General features: G+C 40.1%; 1 protein-coding gene across 1 annotated transcript in view; it reads left to right on the top strand.

The window, feature by feature from the left end:
- The window catches only part of LOC126295032 (plasma membrane calcium-transporting ATPase 2-like), a 606,942-nt gene that overhangs the window by 432,042 nt on the left and 160,266 nt on the right, over positions 1 to 14,634 (top strand). Inside the window, exon 14 of the mRNA XM_049987282.1 lies at positions 10,805 to 10,984. Coding sequence (XP_049843239.1) covers positions 10,805 to 10,984 — 180 coding nt within the window. The remainder of the gene's footprint in view (positions 1 to 10,804; positions 10,985 to 14,634) is intronic.

Here is a 14,634-nt window from a genome sequence, read left to right as displayed (position 1 = left end):
ACATATAAACTACGGGCGTTTCGGTTCTTCTGCAAGCAACCTTCTTCAGTGTGTTTTGTTTACTGCTGAATGAGAAAACTTTGTATCTTATATACGTGCAGACATGGCTGTTGTCTAATTCTGATAGACTGTTAAGGATGAAGGGGAGGGATATTAGAAGCCTTTGTTGGTGTTTTTATTATTTCTTTTCATTCGTTGGAACCCAAGGTTTTGATTGGTGTTTGCATTACTGCTTGTGATAGGTCGAAATTGGCAAATGGAAAACTACGCAGCAGCTGTGATGTGGCGTTGTTTTCCTGCTTTCAAGCACAAGCCAAGGTGCGTCAGTAATCTATGTACCTACGGCTGCTACTGTCTCACGCATGCCTGTATGTGTTGCTTCACTTCAGCTATCGTCCTCTAGTGCTGTTATTGCAGGCAGCCAAGATGTTGGAAGTTGGTACCTATCCTCTCTGTTCACGTTGGCCAGTCGCTTGGATATTTCTATTGCCTCTCTAATCTTCCTTCTGAAAGTAAGAGGCTGTTTCACCAGTATGCATGCTTCACCAAAATCAATCTGTTTGTTGCACTCATCCTGGTGATCTGCCACTGCTGACTTGGTGTGCTGTCTTAGTCGGATATATATTTCGTGTTCAGATATCCGTGTGCTGAATAGTAGCCCTGTCTCGTCTACATGCACTAATCCACATTTGAACCCGATTTTTTAGACTCTAGCAGCATTTAGTTTCTCTTTATTTTTTGTTGTGCGAAGACCATCTTTTATTCTGTTGCTGCTTCACAAAACCAGCTTGATGCCTGCTCAGTGGAGAATTTTGCCCACCTGTTCAGTGACACCTTGAACATATGGTAATAGAGCGATGTTTTGTACTTTCTTATGCTATCCCCTATTGCCTTCATTCTTGTTGCCATAGTTTTATCTATTACATTCATTCCATAACCGTGGCACAAAAATGGACTTGAGGTTTTGTAGTTCACCCTTTAGATGTTCCTTATCAGTGATCCTGTGAGCCCTCTTGGTTAAAGTGTGCAGGGCAGATTTCTTCTGCATAGGGTGATGATGGGAGGAGGCATGCAAGTACCTGTCAGTACTGGTTGGCTTTCTACATAATCTATGGCCCAGTTTACCATCAGGTTTTCTGTAAACTTCCACATCAAGGAAAGGTAGCATCCCATTCTTTTCCTTCTCCGTAGAGAATTGGATTCTGCTGTGCGGCTGGTTGAGGTATCAATGGAAACTTTGTAACTCGTCCTCTCCGTGTGACCAGATAACGAAAGTATCATCAGCATATCGAAGCCAACATTCTGGTCATAATGGTGTGGACTGGAGCACTGTTTCCTCAAATGCTTCCATAAAGATGTCTGCTGCAATAGGCGAGAGAGGGGAGCCCATAGCTACGCCATCTGTCTGTTCATAAAATTCCCCTTTCCACCTGAAATAAGTGGTCCTTAAACAGTGGTGCACTAGATAACAGATACCAGGTGCCATGCATTCCTCTAAGATGTTCATGGTGTCTTGTACTGGTACATTCATGAATAAAGACTTCACACCAAAGCTAACCATCAGGTCTGTGGCCGAGATACACTTTACTTCTGAAGGTTCCACAAAATGAGTGGAGTACTTAATGTATGAATTTGTTTGATTCACCAAATGTAGGAGCTTTGGAGCCAGTTCCTTTGCTATACTGTACATCAATGAATTAATGTTACTCACAAAGGAAAGGCCTCTTTATGGACCTTCGGTACACCATATATTCTTGGTGCCTGTGGAACACGTGGGATGAGTCTTCTGGCTCTGTTGAAATCCATTCTAGTTTGCTTAAGCAACGCTTGCGTCAATTGATTATCTTACCCATCAGATCTCTCTTAAGTAAATGAGTTCATTCAGAAGTTCCTCCATTCTTTTGTTATAATCCTCCATGTCTAACACAACGATTGCATTTCCCTTGTCTGCTCATGTTATTACTAAATGAGAGCTATTCTTCAGTTCTGCAATAGCATGACGTTCCTCCTTGGTGATATTTCATTTCAGAGGCCTTGCTTGAGTCAGGACCTATACATTTTCTTGTCTAATCCTGTCTGCCTCAGCTCGTGATAGATGATAAATCAAAGCTTCAACAGATTCAATACTGTCTTCTTTTGGGACTCGTTTTGGTGTGACTGCAAAAAGTCATCCCTTTAGCCAGAATTTATGTGGCTGAATTGCTTAAGATGTGGCTGGAAAGGCTAACCATCATCTATTGAGTGTCCAGCATCAGTCCTTTCTCAGTGGTTTTCTGCTCCCATTTGCCGAACTTCCTCATCTGATTGATGGCGGTACTATCGCCTGACCTTGTAGCTTGTTGAAAGATTAACATGTCAACCTACTCCCAGTCATCCATGTCCAGATTTCCAGCAAAGAAAAGGTGCAGTTGACAAACTTTCCAGTTGTTTGTGTCAATACTTACTCAAACATGGCAGATCCTTTCCTGTAACAAAGCTCTGCTGGCTTGTAACAGATATTCTTCACCTTGTTTATGGAACTGAAGAACAGCTCTCGTTTAGTTCAAAAAATGGTTCAAATGGCTCTGAGCACTATGGGACTTAACATCTATGGTCATCAGTCCCCTAGAACTTAGAACTACTTAAACCTAACTAACCTAAGGACATCACACAACACCCAGTCATCACGAGGCAGAGAAAATCCCTGACCCTGCCGGGAATCGAACCCGGGAACCCGGGCGTGGGAAGCGAGAACGCTACCGCACGACCACAAGATGCGGGCTCTCATTTAGTAATAGCACAAGCAGACAAGGGAAATGCGACCGTTGTGTTGAACATGGACAATTATAACAAACGAATGGAGGATCTTCTGAGTGAACCCATTTTTAAGAAACTTAAGGGATATCCAATGGCCAAGATAATCAAATCACTGCAAGCACTGCTAAAGCAAACTAGAATGAATTTCTTCGACATGGTCGGAAAACTCATCCCACCAGTTCCACTGGCACCAAGAATATATGGTGTACCGAAGGTCCATTAAAAGGCTTTTCCTTTACAACCGATTGTGAGTACCATTAATTCACCAGCGTACAGCCTAGTGAAGGAACTGGCTCCAAAGCTCTGACATTTGGTGGACCACACAAATTTGTATGTTAAGAACTCCATCAATTTTGTGGAACCTTTAGAAGAAAAGTGTATCTCAGCCACAGACCTGATGGTTACCTTTAGCATGAAGTCTTTATTCACAAATTTTCCACTACAAGACACCATGAACATCTTAGAGGAATGCATGGCGCCTCATATCTGTGACCTAATGCGCCATTGTTTAATGACCACCTATTTCAGGTGGAAAGGGGAGTCTTATGAACAGACAGAAGGTGTAACTATGGGCTCCCCTCTCTCACCTATTGCAGCAAACATCTTTATGGAAGCATTTGAAGAACAAGCACTCCAGTCCGCACCATTATGCCCAGAATGTTGGCTCCAATATATTTACGATACTTTTATTATCTGGTCGCATGGAGGGAAAGTTTCCTCCAACACCTCAACCAGCAGCACACTTTAACCAAGAGGGCTCACAGGATCAGTAGTGAGGAACATCTAAAGGGTGAACTACAAACCCTCAAGTCTATTTTTTGTGTTAATGGTTATGGAATGAAAGTAATAGAAAAAACGAAGGCAATAGAATATAGCCAAAGGAAGCACAAAACCTTACTCTATTATCATATGATCAAGGAGTTACTGAACAGGTGGGCAAAATTCTCTGTCGAGCAGACATCAAGCTGATTTTTTTGAAGCAACAACAGGATAGAAGATGTTTTCGCACAACAAAAGATACAGTTGGCAAATTACATGGTGCTGGATTCTACAAAATCAGATGTGAATGTGGATTAGTGTATGCAGGCAAGACAGGATATCTGAACATGAAAGATATATCCGACTAAGACAGCACACCATGTCAGCAGTGACAGATCACCAGGATGAGTGCAGTGAACAGATTGATTTTAGTGAAGCTTGTATACTGGCGAAACAGCCTCTTACTTTCAGAAGGGACTGATGACCTCAGATGATAAGTCCCATAGTGCTTAGAGCCATTTGAACCAACTTTCAGAAGGAAGATTAGAGAGGCAATAGAAATAGCTAAGTGACCATCCAACATGAACAGAAAGGAGAGGTACTGACTTCCAACATCTTCGCTGCCAATAATAACAGTGCTACGGGATGATAGCTCATGTGAAGAAACACATACAGGCATGCGTTAGACTGCAGCAACCACATAGAGTACTGGCACACCTCAGATGATCCTAAACAGCGGCCGGCCAGAGTGGCCGTGTGGTTCTACTCACTACAGTATGGAACCGAGCGACTGCTACGGTCACAGGTTCAAATCCTGCCTCGGGCATGGATGTGTGTGTTGTCCTTAGGTTAGTTAGGTTTAATTAGTTCTAAGTTCTAGGCGACTGATGACCTCAGAAGTTAAGTCGCATAGTGCTCAGAACCATTTGAACCATTTTGATCCTAAACAGCAGGGAAACAATGCCACATCACAGCTGCCCCCTAGTTTTCCATTCGCTAATTTCCACCAATCACATGCAGTGATGCAAACACCAATCAAAATGTTGGGTTTCCAACAATGAAAAGAAATAATGAAAACGCCAATAAAGACTTCTAACATCCCTCCCCTTCATCCTTAACAGCCTATCAGAATTAGACAACAGCCAGGTCTTGCAGGTATATATAAGAAACATAGTTTTCTCGTTCAGCAGAAAACAAAACAGACTGATGAACGTTGCTTGCTACAGGGATCGAAACATTGGTAGTTTTATATATATTGACAATGTGGTCACAAACCCAGAAAAATTTTATTGAGCATGACAATGGCCACCGAAGCCTATGCTTATATTTATTTCTTATTCTCTCTCTTACCTAGCATTTATTCAACTGTACAGAATCTGCAATTCTCACTCTTTGGCAAATTTATTTTCTTAAGCCATTGGTTTGAAGCCCCTCCTGTCACTATAGTCACTGGTGAACCTCATGGAGGAAATACTAGTGTACCACCTATCTGTGAATAACATAAACTTTGTTGTGTGTATTATCATATTTTCTGTCATAGACTGATGCAGAATTTAACCTTTGTCTCCTTTTTTTATAGTACTTCGTCATTTTCTGTGTTCTTTTTGTTGTTGTTCTGAACGCTGGTTATCGTGGAGTAGCACCATCAGTTCATATATCCTTCATGGTCATTATTCTTAGACTGCATCTGCGAGATGTCTCAGTTGTTGACAACAAATGTCAGCAATGATAGATACACTTGAGGGGAGCAATTTGTAGTACACCACACCATCATTGTTTTCCATGCTACTCTAGCTGTGCAAGCTGCTTTGTATCTACATAAATACCATAACTTACATCCGTTAAAATCTGTTTACTGTATTCAAGCCTTAGTCTCTCTCCAGAATTTTTGCCTGTCCACACATCCTTCCACTAAGAAATTGAGGATTCCTGGATACTTCTGGATATGCCTTATCAGCCAGTTTTCTCTTTAAATCAGCTTGTGCCATAGAATCCTTTTTTCCCTGATTTGATTTGGTACCACCTCAAAAGTTATTCGATCTACCTATCTCACTCCAACATTCTTTCATAGCACCTTATTTCAAACACTTCTGTTCTCTTCTTGTCTTAACTGCTTAATGGATGATCCATGCTTCACCTCCATGCAAGGCTACACTCCAGACAGATACTTTCAGAAAAGACTTCAAAATCCTTAAGTTCATATTATTTGTTAACAAATTCCTCTTTTTCAGCTATGCTTCTATTGCTGTTGCCAGTCTGTATGTTATATCGTCTATTCTTCAGCTGCCACCAGTTACTTTACTGCCCAAATAGCAAACGTCATTCACTACTATTAGTTTCTCATTTCCCAGTCTAATTCCCTTTGCATTACCTGAATTATTATGTTGATGCATAATTTCATAGCATTTTTCCATAAGTTTAATAAACACAACAGATGCACATAACAGAAAAATGGTTCAAATGGCTCTGATCACTATGGGACTTAACTGCTGAGGTCATAAGTCCCCTAGAACTTAGAACTACTTAAACCTAACTAACCTAAGGACAACACACACATCCATGCCCGAGGCAGGATTCGAACCTGCGACCGTAGCGGTCGCGCGGTTCCAGACTGTAGCGTCAGAACCACTCGGCCACCAGCGGCCGGCGTACATAACAGCAACTTTAGTCATGAGTCTTATATTATCCTTCACTATTTATGACAGTCTGCCAATGCTGGGGTAACTTTACGATTTTGTGACTGTGAAAATCATGTGGTTGTGAGGCAAAGAACTCACCAAGTCTTGTTTGGAGCACATTTTCATCTGGAAAGGAAGTACCTTGAACGTTGTTTGGAAGAGAGTGGAAAAGGTGACATTCTGAGGATGCAAGGTGAGTAAGGTGACTGCAGAATGACTTCCCAGCCCAACTCCTGTACAGTGTTTTTTTGTCAGTATGGCAGAACATCGTGTAGTAGCACCATCACTTCACACTGTCTGACCAACTCCTGTACAGTGTTTTTTGCCAGTGTAGCAGAATGCAGGCAGTCTTCATGATAGTAGTTCTTGGATTGCACCAGCAAGGTGTCTCAGTTGTTGACAACAAATGTCATCAGAGATGGTTACACCTCAGGGCAGTAACTCGTAGTACACGACACTGTCGCTGCTCCACCAGATGCATAACATGGATGTTCACAGGTCTTTGTTTTTGGAGTATCTGCTTTATTTTGGGCTCAACCATTTCTTTCTTTTCCTTATGTTAGGATAAAGGCACCATTCCTCATCACTAGTAGTGATACAGGAGAGAAATGATTGCTATTGTTCATGAGCAAATTGATGATAAGCAAGCAGAGTGCACTTATGGCCACCTGCTGATTTTTGTGATTTTGGTTTAGAGCATGCATAAAACTTACATCCAATTTTTGAATCTTCCCCACAGCATATAAATGTTGCACAATGGTGGAATGATCATATTCATCACATCTACCAGTTCTTGAGTACACTTTCATGGATTATTGTGGATTAATGCATTTCAGTGATCTTCAAGCCATGAAGGTCTTCTTGAAAGTGAGGAGCTACTAGTGTCAGAACAGGCCTGCTTAAAATGAGAAAAACATTTTGTTGCCATGGTCTGTCCAGTGGTATTATCCCTGTACATGGCGCAGATGCTTCTGGGAGTTCAAAGGAGGGGTGACAGCAATAGAGTTATTGCTGTCACCCCTCCTTTGAACTCCAACAGAAGAATGCTTTTAAAATGTTCAGATCTTTTCCATTTGGCACTCAATTTTCCAGCATCCACATCTCCATTCAATATTTCCAAATGATAAAATGTAAACTCAAATAGCAACAGTGAACTATAAATAAGAATAGTAATTGATAAATAAACACATAGCAGCTGGAATACTAACATGCAAAAAAAAATTCTCTGAAGTTATGCACCACCCTAATACTTCATATACACTCCATTACCATTGTTTTACTGTTGTTGATGTTCATCTTATAATCTGTTTCAAGGGACTATCTGTTCCATTTAATGTTTCTTCCAAAGCCTTTCCTGTCACTGACAGAAGTACAGTGTCATTGACATTTATTTATTTATTTGAGATACATATTCCATAGATCCAGTATGGTGTGATTACGCATGGATGTGGAATGAGTCAAAGCTGATACAATATAGATATCATACAATACATACTGGTACATTACACATGGTAGCTGAATGATTCAAAACTGGTACTATACAATAGTGTAGTAGAGATAATGAACAATACAATAGTGATAAGAAAACAATGCAGATACAATGCCAAAAGAAATAATCTGAATTACTACTCAAATTATTTATCTCTGCTGAAGAATTCATCTAAAGAGTAAAAACATTTTTCCACTAGAAATTCCTTTAGCTTTTTTTTTAATAGCGTTTTATTTTCTTTTAGACACTTTATATTACTCCCGAGTGCATTACAAATTTTTGTACTTGTGTACTTTAATCCTTTTTGTACCAGAGAGATTTTTCCATTCACAGTGCATATCATTTTTCTGTCTTGTGTTATAATAATAGTATACCTCGTTTGTTTCATATTCAGAGGAACTGAGAAGTGTGAAAGCCATGAGTGAGAGGAGATATTGCGAGGTAGTGGTTAATATACTTAACTGTAACTTTTTATTTCCTCTCCGTGACGTGAAATTCCCATTCCAATTTTCTTGTTTGTTCCTGTTACTGATTGCTCAGTGTATAGATTGAATAACATTGGTGATAGGCTACAACCCAGTCTCACTCCCTTCTCAACTACTATTTCTTTTTCATAGTCCTCAACTATTACAACTATGGTCGGAAATAACCTTTTGCTCTCCGTATGTTCTGCCTTCAGAATTTCAAAGAGTGTAGTCCTGTCAACATTGTTAAAATCTTTCTCTAAATCTACAAATGCAATAAGCATAGGTTGCCTTTCTTCAACCTACCTTCAAGAATAAGTTGTAGGATCAGTATTGCCGTGTGTGTTCCTACTTTTCTCTGGAACCCAAACTGATTGTCCCAATGATCAACTTCTAGAAGTTCATTCATTCTTCTGTGAGTAATTCATGTCAAATATTTTGCAACCGTGCCTCATTAAACTGATTGTTTGGTAGTGTTCACACCTATCAGAACCTGCCTTCTTTGGAATCAGAATTGTTACATTCTTCCTGAAACCTGAGGGTATTTTCTGTAGAGTAATATTGCAAAATGCTCCGAGTTGTTACTTCTCAATGTTTTCCATGGTCCACATTTCTCTTCCATACAATATTGTACTCCGTGTTCACTTTCAGGGATTAGTTCCTCGGTTCTGTATCAGTATTTGACACCAAGATGGCTCATATTTAGAAAACTTCTTTTCCTCTCTGCTTCTGATATTCTGATACCTCCTTTGCTCAATCCCTTCTATGTAACCTTTATTCCTAATGTGAGAATTCTTTTTATATCTGCTAATGTTTCATTTCAGTGTTAATCAAGTACTTGTTTGTTTTCTACCACTTATGTCACCTTCATTTTACTGAGTTTGGCATCTTTGTTGACTGTGTTACTATTCTTCATTTACAAATGTGGTAAGGAAAATTCTGGTAGAACATAAATAATTTAGGCATAAAGGAGACTTCTCACTGAATAGTAGAAGTGTCGAGTCACAAACAGGCAGACGAAAAAAGGAATAAAAACTTTGTTAGCTTTCAGGTAAATCGCTCAATGACCTTGAGTAAACACACACACACACACACACACACACACACACACACACACACACACTCTTGTGCAGCAACATTGCATGAGGGACATATGTGCTTCTACTTAATGGCTAGTGGTCCCCTTCATTCTTCATTTATTTAATATTTTTACTGAATTACCATCGCTTTCTGTCTTTGAGAGTATGAGCCACAGGAAATCACAATAGGAGAGGTAAACTATGATCTTTAAGTTCCCAGGATGAATTTCTCTTAGAAAAATTATTTCATATCACCTTAGTCAAAACAGGTGTCACATATTTCTATGAAAAGTTGTAAATACGATCTCTTTGAATTACCATCTTGTAAAATATAAAATTCATTCACTTTTATGTAAATTTCTCTAGGTTTGACTTCACCTTTGGAACAGTTTTGTCACATAAATAAATGTCATCTGTGAAAACAATATACTTTGGAACTAATCCTTTTCTCTGAATAAACTGTACTGCATCACAACTTAACTTCCATTACAATCAATAGCTTACACCAGCTTTAATACCACACAAAGACTGATCTGTATCATTTGACTGATAGACAAACTCTGACTTTCTCTTTACATTACATTACAGAATTGGTTTGTGATGATCAGATATTATTTGATTTTCACTGCTTACAATAAATGACATAGGATATCATGGTGAAGCAATTGACCTTTTCTTGAAGTCACTTGGTGCATGGTAAAAGATCATGTTGCACAGCTGTGAGTAAATTTGCTTCAAATGAATATCTTCATAATTCTCATTAATTGCACATGAAACCCAGAACAGTACATCAGTGTAAATACACTACATTATTAAAATCTGAACTTCTACCTGTTGTTGCTCAGGCAGTAAAGTCTGCATGCTACCAGCAGTAATGTGTAACACTACAAGCTTATTTTACTTAGCTCACCTTACTGCCTTCATAACCCATATACATACTTTTCTTTAATATTCAAACTGCTGCAACAGAATGAACTGTGAATGTAGTTGTACAACATTAACATATTGCACATGTCTAAATACACTTTTGGCAGTATAATTTTACTTAGTTTAGAGAGAGAATGGTGTTGTTTGAGCAGTGGTGAAAGTGGAAAGGGGGGAGTGATAGAGAGAGAGAGAGAGAGAGAGAGAGAGAGAGAGAGAGAGAGAGAGAGAACTGAGGGTGTGAATTCCATAAATTATAATTGTATATTTAAGTGTGTATGATGTTGTCTCGTTCACTCCCTGTTCTATACTTATCTTAATTTTTTGTCCCTCCTTATGAATTAACTCTCCCGATCAAGGAATTATTTTCCTGGTGTGGAAAACAGAAGACCAAAGGTGTACATCTTTTCTTGTGTGTGTAGCAGTAAGCCCTCCTGTGCTACATGTATATCAGCAATTGATTGCTTACATGTATATCAGCAATTGATGACTAAGGTCCATAGTTCTGCCTAGTGTGTTAATCACACAATCTAAACCCTACCCCACCCTCTCTTTTCTTCTACTCCTCCTTCAACAACACCATTGACCAGTATAACTAATGTTAATTTTTTTAAGGTTCCAGAAGCCATACAGCAATGTCAACAGGCAGGGATCACAGTCCGTATGATAACAGGTGACAATATACACACTGCGAGAGCCATAGCAATGAAGTGTGGCATCATTCATCCTGACAGTACATATCTCGTCATGGAAGGGAATGAATTTGACAGGCGAATAAGGGACAGCGATGGAAAAGTAAGTACTTGTATAAAGATTGCTACTAAGACAATCACAGCTCTCAACTTATGAAAGGTAAACTAGCATTTATACATTCAATGGACATATAATAAAATTTTTAGATGTTAGTATATCATCAGCTGAGATTTTCTATCTTTTGTTTGTAGAGCATTTAAAGTATCAAACACCTGATTAAATTAGCCATTACATTTTTGAGAAATAAATGTTCATAACTGTGGGCCTCACTACGATGCAGTGGCTTGGATGTCTCAGCAATACAGCCACAGATGTACTGTAGATGTGACCACAGTGAAGAGGTATCTGTGGAGAGGGCATGAAAAATCTGTAGTTTCTGAAGAGGAGTGACAGCCTACAGGGGCAACTGTCAGGATGGTTGATGTACTTGGTTGCATAACATTAGCCAACATGACCTTTTTATGCTGGTACTGCAAACAGCTGAAAACAAGGGGAAAATGCAGTCATTTTTCCTGAGGGTATGCAGCTCTACTGTATGGCTTAATGATGACCACATGCTCTACATCTACATGACTACTCTGCAATTCACATTTAAGTGCTTGGCAGAGGGTTCATCGAACCACAATCATACTATCTACTATTCCACTCCCGAACAGCGAGCGGGAAAAACGAACACCTAAACCTTTCTGTTCGAGCTCTGATTTCTCTTATTTTATTTTGATGATCATTCCTACCTATGTAGGTTGGGCTCAACAAAATATTTTCGCATTCGGAAGAGAAAGTTGGTGACTGAAATTTCGTAAAAAGGTCTCGCCGCGACGAAAAACGTCTATGCTGTAATGACTTCCATCCCAACTCGTGTATCATATCTGCTACACTCTCTCCCCTATAACGCGATAATACAAAACGAGCTGCCCTTCTTTGCACCCTCTCGATGTCCTCCGTCAATCCCACCTGGTAAGGATCCCACACCGCGCAGCAATATTCTAACAGAGGACGAACGAGTGTAGTGTAAGCTGTCTCTTTAGTGGACTTGTTGCATCTTCTAAGTGTCCTGCCAATGAAACGCAACCTTTGGCTCGCCTTCCCGACAATATTATCTATGTGGTCCTTCCAACTGAAGTTGTTTGTAATTTTAACACCCAGGTACTTAGTTGAATTGACAGCCTTGAGAATTGTACTATTTATCGAGTAATCGAATTCCAACGGATTTCTTTTGGAACTCATGTGGATCATCTCACACTTTTCGTTATTTAGCGTCAACTGCCACCTGACACACCATACAGCAATCTTTTCTAAATCGCTTTGCAGCTGATACTGGTCTTCGGATGACCTTACTAGACGGTAAATTACAGCATCATCTGCGAACAACCTAAGAGAACTGCTCAGATTGTCACCCAGGTCATTTATATAGATCAGGAACAGTAGAGGTCCCAGGACGCTTCCCTGGGGAACACCTGATATCACTTCAGTTTTACTCGATGATTTGCCGTCTATTACTACGAACTGTGACCTTCCTGACAGGAAATCACGAATCCAGTCGCACAACTGAGACGATACCCCATAGCTCCGCAGCTTGATTAGAAGTCGCTTGTGAGGAACGGTGTCAAAAGCTTTCCGGAAATCTAGAAATACGGAATCAACTTGAGATCCCCTGTCGATAGCGGCCATTACTTCGTGCGAATAAAGAGCTAGCTGCGTTGCACAAGAGCGATGTTTTCTGAAGCCATGCTGATTACGTGTCAATAGATCGTTCCCTTCGAGGTGATTCATAATGTTTGAATACAGTATATGCTCCAAAACCCTACTGCAAACCGACGTCAATGATATAGGTCTGTAGTTAAATGGATTACTCCTACTACCCTTCTTGAACACTGGTGCGACCTGCGCAATTTTCCAATCTGTAGGTACAGATCTATCGGTGAGCGAGCGGTTGTATATGAGTGCTAAGTAGGGAGCTATAGTATCAGCGTAATCTGAAAGGAACCTAATCGGTATACAATCTGGACCTGAAGACTTGCCCGTATCAAGCGATTTGAGTTGCTTCGCAACCCCTAAGGTATCTACTTCTAAGAAACTCATGCTAGCAGATGTTCGTGTTTCAAATTCTGGAATATTCCATTCGTCTTCCCTGGTGAAGGAATTTCGGAAAACTGCGTTCAATAACTCCGCTTTAGCGGCGCAGTCGTCGATAACAATACCATCGGCACTGCGCAGCGAAGGTATTGACTGCGTCTTGCCGCTTGTGTACTTTACATACGACCAGAATTTCTTCGGATTTTCTACCAAATTTCGAGACAATGTTTCGTTGTGGAACCTATTAAAGGCATCTCGCATCGAAGTACGTGCCAAATTTCGCGCGTCTGTAAATTTTAGCCCATCTTCAGGATTACGCGTTCTTCTGAACTTCGCATGCTTTTTCCGTTGCCTCTGCAACAGCGTTCGGACCTTTTTTGTGTACCACGGGGGATCCGTTCCATCTCTTACCAATTTATGAGGTATGAATATCTCAATTGCTGTTGCTACTATATCTTTGAATTTGAGCCACATCTCGTCTACATTCGCATAGTCAGTTCGGAAGGAATGGAAATTGTCTTTTAGGAAGGCTTCTAGTGGTACTTTATCCGCTTTTTTAAATAAAATTATTTTGCGTTTGTTTCTGATGGATTTGGAAGAAATGGTATTGAGCCTAGCTACAATGACCTTGTGATCACTAATCCCTGTATCAGTCATGATGTTCTCTATCAGCTCTGGATTGTTTGTGGCCAAGAGGTCAAGTGTGTTTTCGCAACCATTTACAATTCGCGTGGGTTCGTGGACTAACTGCTCTAAATAATTTTCGGAGAATGCATTTAGGACAATCTCGGAAGACGTTTTGTGCCTACCACCAGTTTTGAACAAGTATTTTTGCCAACATACCGAGGGTAGGTTGAAGTCCCCACCAACTATAACCGTATGAGTGGGGTATTTATTTGTTACGAGACTCAAACTTTCTCTGAACTGTTCCGCAACTGTATCTTCGGAGTCTGGGGGTCGGTAGAAGGAGCCAATTATTAACTTAATTCGGCTGTTAAGTATAACCTCCACCCACACCAATTCGCACAGAGTATCTACTTCGACTTCACTACAAGATAAACCACTACTGACAGACACCAACACTCCACCACCAATTCTGCCTAATCTATCTTTCCTGAACACCGTCTGAGACTTCGTAAAAATTTCTGCAGAACTTATTTCAGGCTTTAGCCAGCTTTCTGTACCTATAACGATATCAGCTTCTGTGCTTTCTATTAGCGCTTGAAGCTCAGGGACTTTTCCAGCGCAACTACAACAATTTACAACTATAATTCCGACTGTTCCTTGGTAATATATTCGGGGGGGGGGGGGGGGGGGGGGGGGAATACCCCTGCGTTCACATTTTCATGTGTGGACTACTCCGGAAAATGTCATCTGGGGAAACAAATATGTCATTCTATGGGTTGGTGTATGGAATGTTAGATCCCTTAACCAGGTTGATTGGGTTTCAAAATTTTAAAATATATTACCATAATCCTTTAAAGGCAGAAGGCCATAATGTTTAAGCTTAAAAGGTAATTTTAAGAATAAGTTGGAAGGCTGAAAGTTCGTAATTAATTTTCCAAAATTCTTAAAAAAATATAACCATAAGCCTTAAATTTTAAGCAGCTGAAAAC

The sequence above is a fragment of the Schistocerca gregaria genome, chromosome 11 (genome assembly GCF_023897955.1).
Source record: "Schistocerca gregaria isolate iqSchGreg1 chromosome 11, iqSchGreg1.2, whole genome shotgun sequence".
NCBI classification, from domain to species: domain Eukaryota; kingdom Metazoa; phylum Arthropoda; class Insecta; order Orthoptera; family Acrididae; genus Schistocerca; species Schistocerca gregaria.
This window is presented reverse-complemented; position numbering and strand designations above follow the sequence as displayed.